Below are 23,805 nucleotides of genomic sequence, written 5' to 3'. Positions count from 1 at the left end.
CGTATGATTTTAAAGTTAGTGAATGACATAAGAGCATTAAATTTATTTTTAGAAGGGGTTGTAAAATATTTAGGAGGAATATATTCAGCTCTTAAATCACTATAAGCATTGCATATAAGCACAAAATGATATTCGTCCTCAATAAAATTCTGGGATTTAGTGCTAGATGAAACCGCTGCATGCCAATCTTGCTCAGATGAGGCTTTTAAACGGTTTACAAATTCCGAAATAAAACTTCTACTATTATAACTTAATTGCATCTCCCATATGTAGCCAAAACCAAACGAATAGAGAATGTCTTTGATTTTAGAGACCCAGTTGATCTTACAATTATTAACATCAAGTACTAATAATCTATAACATTTCTTAACTAATCTATTTTCAGGCAAATGTAAAATTCTGTACCAATAAGTAACTACACGCTTATAAGCACATATGTACATAGGATACCTTCCGCATTCCCCCTAACCACATGATTTGATGAAGATTGTTTAACCCAAAGAAAGCGTTTACATGCTTGTACCTGGATTTGCTCTAATTCTTTGTAAGTATCTACACCCCAAATCTCGGCACCGTATAAAAGAATTAGAGATATTTTAGAATAAAAAAAATTGAAAAACAAGTCATAAGGAAGAGGTTGAAGCATTGTTAGAGATTTAATGACACCAAATAGGACCTTTTTAGCTTGTAAAGCAGCACTGTTAACATGCAAAGACCAGGAGAGAGTTTTTGAAAGAATAGTACCGAGATATTTATAAGAACTTACACACTGAAGTTTTTGACCCTCGTAATACCACTTTTCATATTTTGATAAAATACCCCCATTTTTAAATACCACTACCTTAGTTTTATCCAAGTTGACTGTTAGATGATAGTTACTACAATATTTCTTATATAAGCATGTAAACCTATTTTCATGTAAGTCAGTAGTTGCTGAGAAAACGTGTCCACAATTTAACACAGTATGCGCTAAGTTGAAAAGCATTGGGGGCGGTCGGGTAGCCTAGTGGTTAAAGCGTTCGCTCGTCACGCCAAAGACCCGGGTTCGATTCCAAAAATGGGTACAATGTGTGAAGCCCATTTCTGGTGTCCCCCGCGGTGATATTGCTGGAATATTGCTAAAAGCGGCGTAAAACCATACTCACTCACTCACTCACTCACTGAAAAGCATGGAGCAAGGGCCATAACTCTGTAAAAAATAAATGTACGACACCAATTTTTCGAACTCATTTCCGATAGAATCTTCACCGGGGAATTCAAAGCTAGTTTATATTATTAACAAGTTAGCCACACGCCTCAAATTATGTTCGGAAAGAAATAAGCGACGGGAATACAACCCAGTGACCTCGATCAATATTTTGTTCTCAGCTCCCTGTGGAGTATACAACCCACCCTGTTCCGGAAATCATCTTCCCACGTCCCCATGCTCGTCGCGATCGCCAGAGACGATCCACATAGTTGCCAAGTATAAATTTTATCACAAATTTACCTCAACATTACCAGCATCGTTCGTGTTTATATTACAGTCTTCCTTATCGTGCTGGAAACACCAATCACATGGATGCAGTGTGGCGTTACAACAATAATAACATGAAAACACTGTTATCACTATTACCTGCCATGGGGCACATTAGAAGTTTGTTTGTTCATATAGAAGAGAATATCAACTATAAATAGAGTGCTGTAAAGGTTTTACAAGAGATAGGCACTTGGGTCTCTTTATGTCATCAGAAAAGTTGATTAACTGTCAAATTAATACACACAAACCGGAAACATAACTCAGACTTGATGACAGTCGTAACTTCAGTTATTTCCAGGAAAACGTGTTCCCATTGCAGACACAATGCACCAAGTAAAATAACATGGACCAAGGACCGTAACTCTGTAAAAATATAATTTATACAGGACCAGTTTTAGAACTCAGTCTTGACAAGTACCTCTCAGATAAGCATGCAAATTTTCACAGAGGTCAAAGTCGTCATGAAGCCGAAACGTGTTTGACTCGAGCTCACGATAATGATGCGGGAAATCCAAACTAATTGCTCAAACTTGAGTCAAATGTGAGGTAGATAATGAAAAGATACATGTAAAAGTCAATCTGTTCATATGCTTTCCCTTGTGAACACTTTTTTGAACTGCATCTACACTTGTCACGAAGATCAACGAATCTGGAGGAAATAAAAGAACTAATTCTCCAATCTGAGCAAATATATCGCTCAAAATAGACAACATTAACACAGCAACGCAGAGCGCCATCGATAAGATTGAAATAGAAGTAGCCAACTTGAAAACAAGAGTAGATGTCGCCGATATCATACTAGAAGAGACATTGTCGCATTGTTGCCCTTCCAAAAACAAGCAAAAAGGTGTCAAAATTAACCAAAACGCGACAATGCAACAACGCGACATTTTGGCCATTTGTCGCATTGTCGCACTTTGAATAATCTTTTTTATTTTACCAAAGCACGACAATGCGACAACGCGACATTTTCCAAGGTCAAAGTATGTGGCGTTGTCGCATTGTCGCTCGATCAAAAATGTGTTAAAAAGGTGTTAAAATGCACGACAACGCGACAATGCGACAACGCGACATTTTGTTCCAATGGTTCTAAAACCAAAGTAGCAATGGCAATGTGGTTTGCTTTGCTCAAAATGAAAAAATATCTTTCCTCGTTGCCTTAGAAAATAGTTATCGTTATTATCTGTGTTGGTTTCCATCAACGAAACGCATTTTGACAACAAGAAACAATCACTTTGCCTTTCTATTTAAATTAATTCCGGTCTCCGACATCTCTTTTCAAATGACACACGGTTGGCCCTGTCGTTTCAGACGGCGCAGTTGGCTGTAGACTATAATCGCGTGTTCGACTCCCAGCACCATACACTTAGGGATTTTTCCCCTCATCAAGCCGAGACGCTCTAAAATAACTGAAATTTTGTTCAAAGCGACGTGAAACCACAGGTCACGTTAGTCACTGGAAATCCTTGGGTGGATGACCGTGTTCGGATCCTTGGACCCTGAGAGTTTCAAGGGCCTCGGTCCGTCGTGAGGCGGAGAGAAAAGACCTGCATTACAGAAACATAAACTTACTGTTTAACGGAATGCCTTAAATAAATCAAGAAGATAGTGAAACAGGTTCAGGGGCAGTTTCTGATTGACATTCTCAGACACTATCAGAAGAATATATGGGTCATGTGAAATTCAAAGATGTCCATCGACACAGAGGTATCAGGAAAAGTCGGTGAAACGCAAGGGCCACCAACTATCATTGCAGCTTTCATGTCGATTAAAGACAGGAATGAGGTGTCCGAGGCCAGGAGGGCTGTGTATGGCTCAAAGATGAATGTTCAAACAGACCTCCTGATATCTATGAAAAAGATCAGCTCAGTCCTCAACAAAAAAGCGTATGAATTAAGAAAGGAAAAGGGCCTGTATACCAGGGTATGAATAAAAGGTGAAAAAGAATGACGAGCCAAATACCTCCTGGACACTAGTGAATGTGCCTATCCCTGACACCTTTGCCCAGTACTAATATGGCGAATGAAAATGAGAAACATGGTTATAAAACATTTATGCATATTTGCCCCATTATTTTTGTTTGCATATTAGACCCACATATTTGTATAATACTAAAAGGCCTACCAAGTCTTGTTCATATTATAGGACATGACCTTGAAAGAGTTATGCATAATAGGCCTGCCATGTTTTGTTTACACTGTAGAGCATGTCCTTGAAAGATATATGCATAAAAGGCCCACCATGTCCTGTTTATATTTTAGAACACGACCGTGAAACATATATGCATAATAGGCCTACCATGTTTTGTTTACACTACAGAACATGACCATGAAAGATATATGCATAATAGGCCCACCATGTCCCATTTATATTTTAGAACACGACCATGAAACATATATGCATAATAGGCCCACCATGTCCCATTTATATTTTAGAACACGACCATGAAACATATATGCATAATAGGCCCACCATGTCCCATTTATATTTTAGAACACGACCATGAAACATATATGCATAATAGGCCCACCATGTCCTGTTTATATTTTAGAACACGACCGTGAAACATATATGCATAATAGGCCTACCATGTTTTGTTTACACTACAGAACATGACCATGAAATATATATGCACAATGGGCCTATCATGTTTTGTTTACATTCTGGAATATGATAGTGAAACATGAATGCACTAAAGGCCTACCAAGTTTTGTTTACATTACATACCATGACCATAAAACATATGTGCGTAATAGGCATATCAAGTTTTTGTTTACACTTTAGACTACAAAAGTAAGATATATGCGTAATAGGCCTACGACGTTTATTTTTATATTATAGACCATGGCCAAGAAACATGTTAGCATCATAGGCCTAACTATGTTCTGTTGTCATTATATGTAATGACCATAGAACGCCCCACACATAACAGGGCAGCCACGTTTTGTTTACACTATAGACTATGGCCAAAAAACATAATTATGCTTATATACCCCACCATGTCATCCATAATAATAAAGTTTTGTTTACATTATATGCCTGAACAATGAAACATATATGCATAATTGGCCTACCTTGTTTTCTTGTTTATACAAAAGACTACAACCATGGAAACATACATGCATAATAGGCCTACCATGTTTTGTTTACACTACAGAACATGACCATGAAATATATATGCACAATGGGCCTATCATGTTTTGTTTACATTCTGGAATATGATAGTGAAACATGAATGCACTAAAGGCCTACCAAGTTTTGTTTACATTACATACCATGACCATAAAACATATGTGCGTAATAGGCATATCAAGTTTTTGTTTACACTTTAGACTACAAAAGTAAGATATATGCGTAATAGGCCTACGACGTTTATTTTTATATTATAGACCATGGCCAAGAAACATGTTAGCATCATAGGCCTAACTATGTTCTGTTGTCATTATATGTAATGACCATAGAACGCCCCACACATAACAGGGCAGCCACGTTTTGTTTACACTATAGACTATGGCCAAAAAACATAATTATGCTTATATACCCCACCATGTCATCCATAATAATAAAGTTTTGTTTACATTATATGCCTGAACAATGAAACATATATGCATAATTGGCCTACCTTGTTTTCTTGTTTATACAAAAGACTACAACCATGGAAACATACATGCATAATAGGTCCATCATGTTTTGTTTACACTATAGACTATGGTCAAGAAAACATACAATTATACATACCGAAAACTACGGTTAAAACGAACTCAAAGGGATGGCCAATTTTAGTTCCTTACAGTTGGCAAAACCTAAGTATGCAAGTATGTATATGTGGTTATAGATGTACACAAAAACGAAACAATACAGGCCCAAATCACTATTTACTACCCGATAATAGGTAATCGTAGTGTAAAATTTATTTATTTTCATCATTTTCATAATAATTCTAACTATAACTGAAATAGTCAAAATAAAACTTACTTTCGCTCAACTTGAAAATAAGCCCTCTAATGATATTTACAGTTAAAAAAATAAAACCATAACAACAAACAATTAATTCAATAAAGTCAAACCATACCGGTCTTGAATAACCCGGTAATCCTCACTCACTGTGAACACTGTTACAACAAATAAGTTCTTGACAAAGCTGCGCTGACAAAGATTGTTACGCTTTAGACTACAAAAGTGAGATATATGCGTAATAGGCCTACGACGTTTATTTTTATATTATAGACCATGGCCAAGAAACATGTTAGCATCATAGGCCTAACTATGTTCTGTTGTCATTATATGTAATGACCATAGAACGCCCCACACATAACAGGGCAGCCACGTTTTGTTTACACTATAGACTATGGCCAAAAAACATATAATTATGCTTATATACCCCACCATGTCATCCATAATAATAAAGTTTTGTTTACATTATATGCCTGAACAATGAAACATATATGCATAATTGGCCTACCTTGTTTTCTTGTTTATACAAAAGACTACAACCATGGAAACATACATGCATAATAGGTCCATCATATTTTTTTTATACTATAGACTATGGTCAAGAAAACATACAATTATACATACCGAAAACTACGGTTAAAACGAACTCAAAGGGATGGCCAATTTTAGTTCCTTACAGTTGGCAAAACCTAAGTATGCAAGTATGTATATGTGGTTATAGATGTACACAAAAACGAAACAATACAGGCCCAAATCACTATTTACTACCCGATAATAGGTAATCGTAGTGTAAAATTTATTTATTTTCATCATTTTCATAATAATTCTAACTATAACTGAAATAGTCAAAATAAAACTTACTTTCGCTCAACTTGAAAATAAGCCCTCTAATGATATTTACAGTTAAAAAAATAAAACCATAACAACAAACAATTAATTCAATAAAGTCAAACCATACCGGTCTTGAATAACCCGGTAATCCTCACTCACTGTGAACACTGTTACACAAATTAGTTCTTGACAAAGCTGCGCTGACAAAGATTGTTACGCTTACCTTAATGTAAGACCGCTCAGTGCGGTTTGCGGGTTCGGCTTACCTTTCTTCTCGATCTGCATTTGTGGGGATATGATATCACCACTATCAACAAGTCTGCACTCAACTCTAACAAATCAACTACGCCGCCTGTTTCCTTGTGTCCAAAAGTATATCAAATGAAGAAATATCAATGACTCTTGAAAACATCAACTCCGCAACATGGCAGACCATATTAACTTGTGAGTAAATGTATTTTTTGTTTCCTATCTGTTTCTTACTTTCGTGTTCTTATTACAGAATATACAGTGTACACAACATACTCTTACCTGTAGAGTTCACATGCAAAGATACAATAATGTAAGATTAGATAACGGTTGACAATATTAAAATAATCAGCATAAACTGCTAAGGCTGAACAAGAACAAAGAATTATTGATGTTTTTAAAAATTTGAAAAAAAAGAAAAACAGACATAGATTGCCTGCAGGACATCCACTAAGAACAAGAACATTCAACAAAACTGGGGATCAAACATTATATTTAGTTGTTATAAAAGTAACGCTCGAGGGGTTGCCTTTATGTTGGACGAACACTTTGAAATTATAATGTTTAAAGAAGTTCATGATAATGAATTGGGTAATTTTCTTGCTCTTAAAATGCAATTAAGAGAAAGAAAACATATTTTAAAATAAACATGTACGGTCCAAATACTGACACGCCAGCATTATTCGCAGATATGATAGATATTGTCAACCAGTTTGAGGCGGATCGCTTGCTCCATCTGTGGAGATTTTTTAATTTTATCCAAAACCCAGACATTGATCTGTACAACTATAAAAACGTAAACAAATCAAACGCCAGATGAACAATCCTTTTTTTCACCCTTGGAGAGATATGAACCCAGACGAGAGACCATGTACGTGGAGACAAACCAAACCCATAAAAGAAGCCAGATCAGATTACATCTTGTTCACAAGAGACCTTGAAAAATCCGTAGATAAAGTTGGTACAGACCCTGCTTACAGATCAGATGACTGTATACATTGGATTTCGTTAAAAACGTAATAGTATCGAGAGAATGAATGAGTGAGTTTGATTTTACGCCGCTTTTAACAATATTCGAGCAATATCACGGCGGGGGACACCAGAAATGGGTTTCAAACATTGTACCCTTTCGGGAATCGATCCCGGGTCGTCGGTGTGACGAGTATCGAGAGAATATGAAACTTTTGGAAGTTTAATAATTCCCCACTCAACGACAAAACGTTTATGGAAAAAACTAAAGAAGTAATTAAAAATACAATATAACAACATAAAACAGGTGTCGATGAACAAGGCAATGCCAGATTTAATATTGATGACCAACTTTCGAAACACTACTGTTGATGATAACAGTTCAAACTATAAAATACTCCTCTGAAATGAACTGAAAGCGAGAACAGAAAGAAAACGACCTACAAAAACATATCGAAGAATTGCAAATCAATCCAGATACCTTTAATGATATAGAAATTAAACCTGAAATATTAAAGACACTTGAAGAGGCAAACACTAAACTGGAAGGAATAAATAATATAAAAACAGAAGGAATAACCATCCGATCTCGGGCAGAGTGGAGGGAAATGGTCGAAAAAACAACTGAATACTTCTTATCCTCAGAAAAAAGAAACTATCTGAATAAGGCCATAGCTAAACTAGAATGGACATTCCATAACTGAAACAAATGAAACAATCAACGAAACCCAGAGATATTACCAACAGTAAGACTAAACAGACATGTAGAAACGAAAACCCAGATGATATGTTCAAAACTTACCTAATGTACCTTAATATTCCAAAACTAAGCACACCACAACAATTAGGCATTGAAGACAACATCTTAGAAAAACATGAAAAATGAAAAAAGGCCGGGTCCTGACGGATATACTGTACAATTCTACAATTTTTTTCTGACTAGATCTGCATAAATATCTGATACGATCATTAAACCTTGAAGAGGGAAAATTTTAAGTTAGTCAAAAGTCATGCGAACAATAATTAACGAGGATTAAAGAGGTTTTATGTCAAAACGATACATCGGAGAATGCACCAGATTAATTTATAATATTACGGACTTGAGTGAATGCTTGGAAATCCCAGGATTATTATTACTTATAGACTTTGAAAAGGCGTTCGATTCAGAAGACTGGGATTTCATCCAAGAAGCTCAGACTTTTTTTTATCTTTGGACCTTAAGGTAAGCACCTTTTATCACGATATAAAATCTAGTGTTTTAGTAAATGGTTTTGCTTCAGATTTGTTTCAGGTAACAAGTGGATGTAGACGAGGTGACCCTTTATCTCCTTATATATTCTTGTTATGCGCTGAAAATCTGGCAATAATGCTACGCACTGACGAAAATATAAACGGAATAAGTATTGATGAGACAGAATAAATAATTTCCCATTTCGCAGACGAAACATCTCTCATAATAGATGGAACTAAAAAATGTCTCCAAAACACAATGACAATTCTTTAAACATATACGTTGTGGATAGGCTCACAACGCTTCTCTGATAAACCTATGTGCAAAAGTTGGAATTTAGATAGGTCCATAAAGTTTTACTCTTCTCGGTATTATTAGCGCTACACAATTATTACCCCGGTCAATGGATCAGTGAGCACTCGATTTTCATTCTCAGCTCCCTGGGGAGTATACAACCCAAGCTGCCTGTGAAGCGCTAGAAGGTTAACAGCCACATTACCATCTCATCCTACCGGGTACCCATTCACTGCTGGGGGAACAGAGTCACATTTCGAACAAAGTCACTTGCCGAAGGAGACACCACATGTGGTACATGTGCTTCAGTGTGGGACAGGACCGAAGCCCTAGAAACCCTCAGGAGTCAAGGTGCCGAACGTGGTCACCCATCCAACTACTCTCCGAGATCAACGTTGCTTAACTTCACCTGATTTGTGATCTGTGCGCTGTGCACAGGACCACGTGCCACCACCATAAAAAGAACTCGTTTTGTATGGAAACAAAAACCAGACAAAATCAGTAGAAATATTGTAATAAAATCTAATGAAGAGGAGTTTTAAGAGTTCCTGATAAAAAAATACAACCAATACTCAAACGATATCTTGGATATCATCCGTGGCATGAGGGGTATATTTGTTCTGTGATTGGTTTGCAAAGAAAGTTAAATTTCTTTGAAGTCTATTGTTTGAAAATTGGGATTAGAGGTAAATTTGGATAAGTCGATTATAATAGTGTTTAGAAATGGCAGTTACTTGCGTAGTGTACAAAAGTGGTTTTATTATAAATATCTGGGCATTATTACTCTTCAAGATTAGTGTGGTCCAAAGTATGTCAAACTCTGGCTACACAAGCCTATAAAGCTAGCTTTCCTGTTCATAGATTTTTGAGAACTTGTTCGTCGCTGTTTTTTACTAAAATTGCACCAATCTTACTGCATGGTTCAGAAATTTAGGGATTCACGTTTAGGGAGTCAATAGAAAAGGAACAGAGAAATTAATTAAAAAGGCGCATGGGTGTCTCTAGACGCACGTCAAGCAGTGCAAAATTAATTGAAGTAGGCAGAGGTTATATGTGTGTTTATTTTCATAGTCGATGTATAGGTTATTGGTTCAGACTTAGAAAGACTCAGAAAGTTCCAGGTATCCAAGGGCTTGCTATGATATGTTGCGGATCTTTGATGATATTAGTGCAATAAACACACATTCCTAAGTTATTATTCGTAACTGGTTTATCATATGTCTGGGTCACTCGGGATTGTGGTAATGTTAAAGCTTTTTTGAGCACGTTTTCACAGATATGTAAAGATCTGGAGTTGCAGAATTGGCATGATAAGATATCAAAGGCATTGTATTATTGTATTATTATATTAATCCTTCCATTGATAAATTAGTCAGACTTCTGTCATCCTTGAACCCTGCAGTTATTAAAAGTGTATCTTTATACCTAAAGAGAAACCTACCCAGATAAGCACCTTATTAATATATGGGGGCACGGGTGGCCCAGTCGTCTTAGGCGCCGCGATTCGCTGCGCAGAGTTCCGTCCCTTGGGCACGCCAGAAACCTATGATTGTGGGTTAGAATCCCGGTTTGACCCGATTATGTTTCTAAGTTTGTCAGCACCATGCCCGTGCTCGTGGGTTTCATCAAAGTGGTAAACGTCTGAGACCTGCATCACTTCGGGCTTTCCTCCCACATTAGGCTGACATGCCGTAATATAACTGGAATAATGTTAAAAGCGGCGTTAAACCCAACTCACTCACTCACCCATTATTGATATAAACTAAGCGGCAAAAGAAAGTATAGGTTGGCAATTTGTAATTTTCCTAAAAACAGCAATAACGAGTGGAAAGTTGGTATTGGGAATATGACTGCCAAGGAACAGGAAACAAAAAACACCTCACCCGAACGCGCCACCTTTGACGGCGCTCGTGCGGTGACAAAAAATGGTGAAACAGGTTTCCCGCCTATGGCATAAACTGCACGTGCATGTTAGCTGTATAAATGCGTTCGTATGCAGGGAATAACCACACGCGATGAAAGCACACACAAGAAATGCCGAGACTGTCACAGGAGCAGAGAGAGAGAGCCACCGGTATGGCCGAAATGGGGGCAACACAGGTCCAAATTGCCAGAAGGTTTGGTTGCACACCATTGCCAGGAGCCAGGCTGATTCAACGGTACAGGCAGACAGGGAGGACACAGGACAGGCCTAGAACCGGACGACCCCGAGTGACTGCACCAATGGAAGACGGTCAGATACGGCTCATTCACCTGCGAAACAGATTCGTAACGGCGACGGCGACGGGAGCAACAGCGTTGGGACATCCCATTAGCCAACGTCCAGTACTACGACGACTTCGTGCTGTTTGAATCCGAGCGTATCGTCCTTTCAGAAGAATGGTACTGACTGCTCAACATTGACGCCTGAGACTGCGATGGGCGAGGCAGGATCGACGCTGGCAAGTGAGAAATTGGCGTCGAGTGCTGATGAAAGTCGGTTTAACTTGTTTCGAAATGACGGCAGAGAACGAGTTTATCGACGCAGAGGGAAACGTTTGGCTCCAGCGTGTATTCGAGAGGTCCATCCATTCGGCGGGGGAGGTGTCATGGTGTGGGGCGGTATTTGTGGAGATCAGAAGATCTGATTTGGTGATTATACAGGGAAACCTGAACGCTGTGCAGTACAGAGACCAAGTGTTGCAGCCAGTTGTGCTTCTGTTCTTACACAACCAACAGCAGGTGACATTGTTTCAACACGACAATGCCAGGCCCCGTACTGCAAGACTGACTCGGAACTTTCTAAACCAGCAGAACGTTGACGTTCCTATTGAACATCTGTGGGACCATCTTGACAGACAGATTAGAGCACGCCATCAGCCTCCCGTCAACATACAAGAATTGCAGCAGGCCCTGAGAGACGAGTGGCAACGGATTCCAGTCCACGTCATCAGAAGACTGACATCATCGATGAGGCGGTGTATCACAGCATGCATTGATCAGCTGGAGGTCATACACGCTATTGAAGGCAACTGTGTCGACAATGAACTTGTAGTGTGTCTGACAATGTTTTGGTGACATTTCAGACAACTTTTGAAAATGAAATTTCTTATCCCACCATTGTTTACCTTGAGCTTACATTACCTGTGATTGCACAATGTCATTCAAACTGTGGTTGATCAATCATTTGTTACCCCTCCCTAGAATATATTATAATTCACAACAAACCCTCTTCTTGTTATTTTTTCATCGATCATGGAACTCGACCTATACTTTCTTTTGCCGCCCAGTTTATATGTACTTGTACATGTTTGTAAACTGACGTCCAAAAGAAACTTTACCAACTGAAAATATAAATTTCAGACAAAGTATATTTTTTTTTCGATGAAGTCTACCTAAAACACATAACCTAAATACAACAATAGTGTATGCAGAAAATGTTAATCGTCTGTTACATGTTTGCGAGATAACACGCGAAAAAGTGAAAAACACGTGCACCACGGACAACTGCAAATGCACGTGCGGGTAAGGGTATAAAACGATTGCAACGGCAAGTCAGACATCCACAGTGATAAAAAAAACACAAAAGAAATGCCACGACTCACAGTCGAACAACGTGAACGAGCCTTGGGTATGGTACAGATGGGAGCCACCCACGCCCATATTGCACGAACCTTCGGTTGCTCCCGTGTTGCCGTTACCAACTTGATGCAACGTTACAGACCGACAGGGCGGACCGCTGACAGGCCAAGAACAGGCAGACCCAGGGTGACCACGCCCCATGATGACCGGTACTTGCGTACCTTGCACCTCCGAAATCGCTTCCTGACAGTGACGACATCGGCGAAAAATGCCTTAGGTCACAGGGTTAGTCGACAGACAGTGGCCAGGAGACTCAGGGCTCATGGAATCAGGGCTTACAGCTATTGACAGCGTTACATCGTCGTCTGCGATTGAGATGGGCCCAGACTGTACGACGTTGGCAACGACGTGACTGGCAGAGCGTTGTCTTCACTGACGATTCTGTATGTTTAGGGCTGATTTAAGACAACGTGTTTACCGCCGAAGGGGTGAACGAAAAGCGGCGTGTTGCGTGCAGGAGGTCGTACCATATGGTGGAGGGAGTGTCATGGTGTGGGGAGGGATCTGTGGGCAGGAGAGGACACCGCTGGTCATCGTTGACGGAAACTTTACAGCTCAGCGTTACATGGATAACATTCTTCGTCCAGTTGTCCTACCATTTCTCCAACAGCAGCCACGTGGTGTCATTTATCAGCATGACAACGCTAGAGCCCTTACAGCCAGAATTGTCACTAACTTCCTCGCAGCCAACAACGTCAACGTCCTGCCGTGGCCTGCACGCTCACCCGACATGTCCCCCATAGAACACCTCTGGGACTTGATGGATCGTCGTGTTCGACAACGACTACTTTCCAGCCAACCGGCAAGAACTGATCTTGGCCCTCCAAGAAGTAAGGCGTCAAATCCCACTTGACCTCATCAGACGACTGACTTTTTCTGTGCGTCGAAGAGTTTTTGCGTGTTTTGAGGCATTTGGTGGTCACACACGCTACTAATGACTTGTTATTGAACGTGAGCGATTGTTTATGTACTCTGCCTATTGTCCATGATTCTGAAAGCCCGAGTTTTGTACCACACCCAACTTTGGGGGGCTCTGACGTCATCTTCGGACGCGGTATGATTGTCATTTTCAGTGTTGATTGTGTTGATATATTGATCTTCTCAATACACTTTACTTCATGCATGTATGTTTTGTTGTTTTTGAGCAAGAGTGATTTCAAACTCTGGTAAAGTTTCTTTTGGACGTCAGTTTATATGCAGCACTATGCGCCATTTGGCGTCAAATAAAATAAAATAAAACTTGTCAAAACGTGTCCAACGTTTCCAACTCCATTCCATATTTCCAAAACATCACGCAAGAAATAACCAACTCATATTACATCGACAGAAATATATCATATTCACAATCTCAATACACGCAGTTCATGAAATTTTGGTCACTCTGTCACCATTCACTAATGTAAACCCACGAACTTACACAATCCAACAAAGATGTCTTGCCATCCTGACACTGGAATAGTTATTATTAACAATAGAATCTATACTTTGTAACATGTATGCACTTAAGATTACATGTGAACTATATTCTCTAAACCTATAGTTTGTAAAAAAAACAACAACAAAAACAAACAAACCTGTGTTTGTTACTTCCGTTACTTCTGAGAAATCTTGTCCAATAGCACACACAATGCACTCAGTAACATAACATGGATCAAGGGTCGTAACTGTGTAAACAAATGATTTCCGGGACCATTGTTTTAACTCAATCTTGACAAGTATCTCTTAGATCAGCACACAAATGAGTATTTATGTAACTTTAGCAGTTTGAGAACACTGGTCCCCATTTCACGCAGCATGCACAAAGTTGAAAAGCACGAAGTTGAAAAGCACGGAGCAAGCGCCTGAACTCTGTAAAAAATGACTAATTTTCGAACTCATTTGAGATCATGACCATTAACATAAATGTGTGAAATGTCTCTGACTTAAATAGTTTTTGTTGTTGAAAGTTGTCTCCTTTGAGAAGCAGACGGACGGACGGACGAACTCCGTTCCTATTTTCCACGCAAACTTTGTGGTGGAGCTTAGAAATGACAACAAAAATATCCAACAACCATCGTGAAAAGGACCCCGCTTTGCCAGCATCTCTGTGGGACTTCCCTTTTGTAATAAAAAAAGGTCCAGTTGGCATTATAAATGCCAAATGCAGAGCCATTCGTGTGTGGATTTACATTACAATACCGTCATCTCTCTCTCATTCAAGCTCTTTAACCTTTGTATATGAAACCTATCTGCACTTCGTAAATTCGTATGAGGTTATTTGAAGGTAAAAAAATATAAAAGAAGCAAACGTATCAGGGACGTCGTTTGACAAGTTTCATATTTTGAACCCTCTTCAACTAAACTTCAAGAACACAGATTATTATTCATATATGCATTGATTGCAAATAGTCTGGCATTGTATGTAAATTGCGTGTATATTACAACTTATATAAACTGGGAATTAACATGACGCATAAACATGTCATCTGAGCTGTAATTCTGCACCACGTAATGCTCCTCAGGATGCATAAAAGCGAAGCAGCTTCGATTTTCGTTCGTTCGTCAGGGCGAGTTTGATAGAGGACTTGGCGCATACATCTGCAACGATTCCCCATCCAAAATGATCCTGCAAGCAGCCTTACTCTTCGCTGGTCTTTCTGTGACAGCCAGTGCCAGCACCTGCTGTCCTCCAGTGAGATTCAGTGCGGTGCAACATGTCACCATTGTCAACTCCACGTTTGCAAAGGCTGTAAGTACAACGCCTCTCATTATATGAAATCACTCTCCCCTTTCCGTAACTTCAAGGTAATGCTTCGGTTTGTCCTGGAATGACAAGATTATCATGTATGCCTTGGCTGTAATAAAGCAGCGATATAACCTAACGAACCCTGTTCTATGAATACATTGTATTATTATTTGTAAAATTAAATCAGGTTCCTCAATCATAATTTTGAATTGACCTCTTAATAAAAGGCTTTCGTGATCATTTGAGTCATTCCGGAACAAGCCGATTGCCATTTGCTCGAAGAAATTTTACAGGACTATATTCAGGGATATTTCCAACATGTTGCTCATGTACCGGTACATGTATTTACCTTATCTGAACAGGCAACATCTACAGTAGTAAGTGTATGAGAGTTACATTTCTTATGTTATTGTTTTCTCTTATCACTCTGCTCACTCAGTTTGCCCTATATACAGTGAAGAAGCAAAGTAAGCTGTCTGTTCCATGTGCTTTTCTTACAATTAGCCCAACTTCCCTGGCAGAGAGCCTTTTTATTTGCCTCCACTGTGACTCCACACAGCCTAGGCCACTCCCTCACAGGCAAAGAATGTCCATGTAGGTGCCTACCGTGAGTTGCAGATTAAGGCAAATGAGATTTCAAAAATAATATCCATATAATTTCGGTATGGAATTGAAGTGGTGAGGTTTTTCTTGACCCTCAATCACAGAAATGCATGGTTTTATTACCTGAGCCAACCAAGCGGGTTGGTATGACGTGTTTGTAAGTGACTCAACATATATTTTTCGTCATGGGGTGGGGGTGAGGGAAGGATGTTATTAAATTAGAGATATGATATAAACTACTCAAAAGGTCTGTGGTATATATCACATCTCCAATTAAGAAACACGTCAAAGAATAACCTATAGTTAATATGTCATGCAATGACAGATTAAATATAGTAATATGAAAGAATTATGTGTTAACTTCTTTCGAGTAGTATATTCTTTCAGTCACGGCTTCAAAACACGCAATTATTGTCACTGCGAAGGAGGAGACGAACAATTTAGGCAAACCTGTGGACAAATTTTGTAGTTTTTTTTTTCATTTTTTTCAGAAACATTTTATTTTTATTTTTAAATATCCCCCAAATATCAAATGGTCGGTATCACAGAGCGAGACCCAATGATTCCAATTATAAATAAAAGCACGTGAGGGTCAAGGTCAGCGTTAACGGGCATAGCTAAAAGAATTGTCAACTGATTCACGTATATTTCCCACATATATCATTGCTATTCCAGATGCTATTGAAAACACATCGGTATTTTCAGTATTCTACAGTATGATTGAACACATTGACCTGTATCTTGGGTATATATTTAAATGCAAAACATATCTAAAATCAAAACTCATTCGAGCATTCTGATTGGTTTGTCGTATTTTCGCACATAACATTCATCGACAGGGGGACGAGTCTTCGAGCAGGTTACGGAAAGTGTTGAGTCGTGACGAATAGTATCTATTATTAAGTTAATTTCGGTTTCAGATACGTAGATTGGACTATCGTACATATCAATAGTCCAATCAGAGAACATTTCACAAAATCAACATCCACGAATGGTACACCTTCGCATGAAATTGATTTACCGCTGTCTGTCTTTGTTGACACGATTATGTCTTTTTCATCTTTTAAAACCCTCAACCATTGCCTAAGTTTTTGTGTCTGGGATGAAATCGCGAATGTTTTCGTTATCTGATCGACAAGGTCGTCGCCTATCGTAGTCGCCATCTTTGTGAAGCTACACGAGATAAGAACAGCGATCTGATTGGATATCGCGTTTTCCTTACAAGGGGCACAACTCGTGATGTGGCAAGGGTAGAAACTAGGCTTTGATATGGGCTTGTGGAACACGCTTGCCTCGGGAAGATGGCTTGGTGGTGGCAGGGGACTGGTTTGAAATTTTGTTGAATTAAGTGTGTTTTCGAAACTAGAAGTAACTTTTAGATATCTTGGCATGCATAATCTCAGGTAGAGGTGCATTTGTCTTGTTCGAGGTTTGTTTCTTGTTTCTAGTGTTAGGACCTTCTAGATGATGGCCCTCCTTCTGATTTTGCAACTTCTTTCACATATTTGCCTCGATTAAATTGAGATTTAAGAAATATTGCCTTGATTCAGATCTGTCTAAACTGACAATGCAAAATGACCCCTAGTGGTATTATTGTTTATTTTCAGGCTTTGTATTCATTCATCTACGACGGTATCAACCAAAGATACGTCATCAGCGGTGATCTCAGCGACGGATTCGTCTCGACCACCAAAGTGATTTACGATTACCCGAAGGTAAGCTAGACCTCCAGAGAGTGTTACCACCACAAGAAGGTAAGCGAGACCTCAAGAAAGCTTTACAATTACAGGAAGGTTGGCGAGACCTTTTGAGTGTTTTAGTGCCTACATTATGTTTCATTTTTTTATTTGAAACATTTATTCATGTTTCACCGTTACACTAATACATAAAAAATATCCAGTCCCTTGACGATATCACTGGAAGCATTCATAAAAGCACAAATGACCAAGTATGATTAGGCCACATCTCCACAAAATTAGAAATGGGCAAAACTCAGTTATCAAATTTATTGGAATTATACTTCTATCAGTTCATGTTTGGACTTATTACAACGCCATATTAATAGGTGAGGTTACACTTCCATGTACGTATAATAAATATTGTCACCTCCAAGATACATGCGTCTCAGATCTGGGGTGGCAATAATTATCAGCATGGGTATATGACACAAAGACTTGTTTCAGTTTGCGTCTTTTCTAACTTTGGAACATCAGAAAGACTTTGACCTGAGTGTTTCTGTTTGAGATGTAGATCAAGACAGTAAATTGTATGGTTAAAAATGTATATTGGATATAGGATTTGCTCATGAACAAGTCTGCCAACTTTCAAACAAGTCTTTCCAAGTTTTCAGTACTTTAAAACTTGAAGTTGGGCCCTTGCCTACTTTGTCCTATGCCTTGCATTTTCACAAAATTCGTAAAAAGGTAATAATGATTTTTGTTTGCAGAGAACTGGTTACCGTATAGATACAGTGGCACGTACGTGTACAACATTCCACCTTCAAAGAAAGTTCAAGGACCAGGAGGGTGTTTGTGTTCCAAGTAAGTCATTTCTAAATATATCAACAAATGTTCGAATGTTTTATCTACAGATAACATGGTGTGGATTCGGTCAATGTAGGCCCCCGGTACCCTTTGCATGTCTCAAGAGTCGACGAAAGACGGTTGTTGGACGTTATGAAAAGCCTTTCTGTGTGTTTGTCATTATCAACCACTGCTGGAACATTGCTGACCAATTCGTGACCACTCACGGGTGCAAGCATGATACCATGCCGCTGTTAAACCCGACTCAGACACATTATACTGACTCCGAACCGATCCGTCTTTGTTTTATCCCCTTAATATCGAGCACTAAGATTAACAACAGCAAACGATTTCACTAGTTTAAATATGGAAGGATTTCTTGTATAATAAGAATAGATATATTTCGGGTGATGGTTAACAAACTTTTCACAAATTAAGATATAATGACACTCATCAGCAATGTCACTGCATTACAGAATGGACATGTCCTTTCAACTTTTATTTTTTTGTCCAGCGACCTTTTTCAATTTGTACCCTTTGACAAGACAATCTAAAATGTTACAGTGGCATGTGGTATATTTTGGGAAATTATCCTTGTAGAATTCTGTTTTTGTTTTGTATTTGATAAGTTTATAGAATCTAGATTTTGAGGATGCCTCTATATCAGAATGTCATTGTTGGATGAATAGATCTTCAAGACGTGTCTTAACCATACATTTAAAAGATATTGGTATGCATTAAGATTGACACTATACATCAGCATCAGTCCGGACTTGTACTAGTACAAGCTGTAGAAGTGCAATAATCTGGGACGCGATGTTATTTACCCCATTTCACCTCACCTCAGCCACACTACATGTTCAGTACTTTTGCTTGTCAAGTCCACTTTGTAAGGGAGCCCCTCCCTCACGGCCACAAGTGTTTCAAACATGTTTAGATATGTTGGTCTGTTGTGAGATGTCAGCCCATTGCATCTGTTTAAATTTGGTATAGATGTAGATAAAACACGCAAAAGCTTTTTTCCATTAAGGATTTAAGACTGTCCTTAATATGTTTAGTGTTAAACTCGGCTAGCATTTGTTTTATACATACAGTCCTCGCCACTTGAAATAGAATCACGAAATGTCGCGGTTATGAATTAACGACGATAGCTGCATATGTGCTGATGAAAGGATCCACTTTCTCAACTATAAGCATGAAACGGTCTGCTCCTATCTTAATACTATGTGTAATCACAGGCGGCGCCGTCTCCTTGGGCCCTTTCTTTTATGGCTACGGTGTTGGCAGGCTGTCTTCAAAGGGATACTCCTACAATCGCACAACCGTCAACGGGGAACATCAGAACGTCGTGACTACCGTCACACGGAAAGACTGTATACCAATCGTCATCACCACGACCACAATCGGCGGCCAAGGTAAGTACTTGTGAGTGAAAGAATGAGTGAGTGAGTGAAAGGGCTGAGTGAGTGAGCATTAACGCCGCCTTGAACAGTGTATCTGTAATAACGTCGAGTGTCGGCCAAATGGTTTAAAGTGAATGAGCTGTTTAACGCCGGCTTGAAGAGTATTTCTCTGACAGAAAGCCCTGTCAGCTAAATGGGGGAAAGCATGAGTGAGTGTGTTGATTTTTTCTCCACTTTGAACATTTATATCAGGGCATGTCATATGCTTAAAATGTGCGTGTGTTGGGTTCAACGCCGCCTTGAACTGAATTTCGGTTATACCACGACATCACAGCTCATTACGGACAGAATGAGTGAGTTTTTAAAGCCAAGTTGAACCAATGTCATTAAAATATGATCTTTTACTCCTATACACTGTCTTTCTGCGTGAAGGTGAGTATTCTAATCAGCCAATCTGGGTCAAGGCTTATAATCCTTGGTGCCAATGAGCGAAGCCTTCAAACCAGCATATCTGATTTCTGCATCTCGACAAGGAAGTTAAACGACCATGTCCGAATGAGTGAGTGAGTGAATGAGTTGGGTTTAACGCCGCTTTTAACAGTATTCCAGTTATTTCGCAGCGTGTCAGCTTCATGTGGAAGGAATTCCCGAAGTGATGCAGGTCTCAGACGTTTACCACTTCGGTGAAACCCACGAGCACATGTATGGTGCTGACAAATCTAGAAACATAATTGGGGCGAACCGGGATTCGAACCCGCAATCATAGGTTTCTGGCGTGCCCATGGGACGCAACTCTGCACAGCGAATCGCGGCGCCTTAGACGACTTGGCCACCCGTGCCCCCTGTCCGAATGAAGATAATAAAGGTCGCACCATTTGATCGTTGTGGATATTGGCGTTTCTGTGGGTTTTCGTTCGTTAAAATCGAATTTTTTAATCGAGATGGTGAAGCGAAACCGAAACCGAAACGTTTTAGAAAGACGACATCTGATTGGCTCAAGAACCCACGCATCTTTCATTTTCAGCGATTGTCAGATCTTCACGCACGGAGATATAGTATCGCAGTAAAAGATTTAAGTATAATTAGACTGACTTTGAACACTTATTCGAAGGCGAGTAATATTCATGTCGAAGGGACATTCATCGTCCTTTCGATTCTACTTTTGAAAGAAGCAAGGTGAATAACCGAAAACTTGTGTTTTAGGCTGGTGTTTGTTTTGTAGGATTTTCTCTGATCATTATAAGACAGAACATTTTTCCCAAATTCGAAAGAGCTCAGAAGAAGATAAAATAACCAAGATTTGTAAATAAAAGGAAATCGGATGGCATAAGATCAACCACAGGTTTCCTAGCCCAGAGTAAACAATGTACAGACCGCCGCGTAATATCTCAAATATTGCTGACTGCAGCGTAAAATAACACCAAGGCAAATGTACTAACTGTGAAATATACTCTAACCGTCCAGGAGGAAACGCTCTTGAAACTCTCGGGTACAACGACGTTCGTCCCGGCATCAGGGACTTCACTGTGTTCGACATTCCGCCATACTGCACTGTGTGATACCGTACGTACAGCACTCAAACCACTAATAATATTTCACTCAATGACTCAACACTGAACATCATATACTAACTGTCCACTTAATGACACAGCAGTGAACATTATCTGGTAATATTGCTGTTGCTTTTCTTTCTTCCATCAGTATATAAAATTATGATTCTACTACACGTAATGACACACATTTATGCGAACATTAATTATTTTTGCTTAAAGATGACGAGTTACGTCCGGTGTCATAAGACAAAATTGCAACGTGTATATCTTTTTCTGTTTCAGAACATTGCTGAAGACATACAGTAGGATCTGTCAGGAACTGTCAGAATGCATCCTCTTGCAAGATGTACATGATATGAATAATAAAAATTCGTTCAGCCTAAATTGTCTTACACTTTTTTAATGTTTATCGACTGTGCTACAAATTCGATAAAACATGGCACATTCCAGATTCCGGATTAGAGTGTGAGTGAGTTGGGTTTAACGCCGCTTTTAACAGTATTCCAGTTATATCGCGGCGTGTCAGCTTAATGTAGGAGGAAAGCCCGAAGTGATGCAGGTCCCAGACGTTTATCACTTCGGTGAAACCCACGAGCACGGGTGTGGTGCTGACAAACCTAGAAACATAATCGGGTCGAACCGGGATTTGAACCCACAATCATAGGTTTCTGGCGTGCCCAAGGGACGCAACTCTGCACAGCGAATCGCGGCGCCTTAGACGACTGGGCCACCCGTGCCCCCTACGGATTAGAACTAGAAGACAGGTATTTTGCCTAACTCATGGCGTATGTTGTTGGTTGGCCAATTGATTATCGGTGAAACGAAAAACTAATTCTTCCGGGTTTTGATACAATGCAAAGGCTGACAACTCCTGTCACATATTAATCCATGTTATTCTCCAACTGTTAACGTTTGAATTTCATTTCATATCTGAACACTAACTTTTCTGCAACTAAGTAAAATCAGTTTCCCGCAGTTAGTCTTTTTCTAACTTTCTGAAAACTGGGGCCATGCGCAAACGCAGAGACATATCGTGAAATGGAAATATTAAATATCATGAAAATGTCAACTGCGTCATTTGACTATGCCAAGGTCGACCTGAACGAATCGACAGGCAATGACCGAATTCTCGTAGGCTGCCACTGAATGCCAGTAAACATGACATTCGTTAATCCTCGATGTCGAATTTTACGTACAATTTGCTCTTATTAATTGTTAAATGACCTGTTCACCGATCCCATTCCTTTTGGGTAATAGTAAATATTTGAATTAAATAGAATAAATACAAATGGCGTAGACTGGTACCATGTCCTTCTGGCAGCCTAAGCGTCCAGTCTACAAATGGCGAAAAATGAAGTTTTTGTACTTGTTTTTCTCCAAGACAAAATATTACGGGGTGTAGTCATGTATGTAAGTTTATTTACATTCCTAAAGGACGTTACGGATGCGCACCCATAACCGGATATGTTACAGTATTTATCATCGTGTGTTGCCTAAAACAGCACAAACTGCTGCGCTGAACGACATCGCAACCAGATTACTTCGTGATACCAAATCTACCAACACAGCATTCGAGATAAACTTGTATCATTCCTGGACAAGCCCATCACATTCTTGTGAGTAACGGCGACGAATGCAAACATAGGTGTCGAAAGTCAACCTCATAAATCAGATCTTTGACTCAATGCAATACCTCTGAGTGAAATTCTGAGGACACTGCCATGGCATAGGGGGTCGCCGGCGACAAGTGAACCCTTAAATAACTCATCACAGCGTAGAGGTTTCTAAATTCTCGGTACGCGTGATCGAAGCATTTAGGCAAGTATTTATGATGTCTTTATCGCTAAAACGAACATAATCGGGGAGTTCCGAATACAAAATTATAAAGACGCGCTGTTAAAATATTGTTGAGATTTTTCTGTTGGGTACATAGGTCAAAATAGGTCAGATATTAAGGAATCTCCAGGGGTTGCTTTGACCAATGAACCATTATTTCTTCTTCAACATGAGGACGTCTAATCCATACACTGCTTAATATTTGACGACGGGGTTTCCCACACAATCCACGCACTAACTGTCAGTTACACACGGCCCCATGTCATAACTGAAACGCCTTACCACTACACCGCACATTGGCAGAAATGTCAGGTGATGCAGGTACGTAGTGTATACAAACCCGTGAAGTTCTGACGATGTTAGGGAGACCACTGAGACAAAGACTCCCTGTCAAAAAGTTTGGTCACCTGGTCCTGGCTCAGGCACACAACTCTGCATAGCAAATTCCAGCGTTTTGGACCACAGGGGCGTCCACACCCCGTATTTGTATTGAGA

General features: G+C 39.5%; 1 protein-coding gene across 1 annotated transcript; it reads left to right on the top strand.

Annotated features, from left to right (window-relative positions):
• Window positions 1–15,181: 15,181 nt before the first annotated feature.
• Window positions 15,182–21,858, top strand: LOC124117175 (ependymin-related protein 1-like). The gene is made up of 6 exons (XM_046478929.2): window positions 15,182–15,396; window positions 17,604–17,711; window positions 18,443–18,536; window positions 19,757–19,933; window positions 21,386–21,484; window positions 21,757–21,858. The coding sequence occupies exons 1-5, from the start codon at window positions 15,268–15,270 to the stop codon at window positions 21,478–21,480; spliced, it is 603 nt and encodes a 200-aa protein (XP_046334885.2). The 5' UTR covers window positions 15,182–15,267; the 3' UTR covers window positions 21,481–21,484; window positions 21,757–21,858.
• The last annotated feature ends 1,947 nt before the right edge of the window (window positions 21,859–23,805 follow it).

The sequence above is a fragment of the Haliotis rufescens genome, unplaced genomic scaffold (genome assembly GCF_023055435.1).
Source record: "Haliotis rufescens isolate VD_foot unplaced genomic scaffold, xgHalRufe1.0.p SCAF_13, whole genome shotgun sequence".
In the NCBI taxonomy this organism is placed as follows: Eukaryota; Metazoa; Mollusca; class Gastropoda; order Lepetellida; family Haliotidae; genus Haliotis; species Haliotis rufescens.
Note: the sequence above shows the minus strand (reverse complement) of the source record. Positions and strands in the feature narration are given on the sequence as shown.

Excerpts from the sequence above, each read along its gene's own strand:
- LOC124117175 (XM_046478929.2), top strand. The coding sequence starts at position 15,268 with ATGATCCTGCAAGCAGCCTTACTCTTCGCTGGTCTTTCTGTGACAGCC. Across the intron at positions 15,397-17,603 it reads ACTCCACGTTTGCAAAGGCT|GCTTTGTATTCATTCATCTA; the intron begins GTAAGTACAACG and ends GTTTATTTTCAG. Across the intron at positions 18,537-19,756 it reads GGAGGGTGTTTGTGTTCCAA|GCGGCGCCGTCTCCTTGGGC; the intron begins GTAAGTCATTTC and ends GTGTAATCACAG.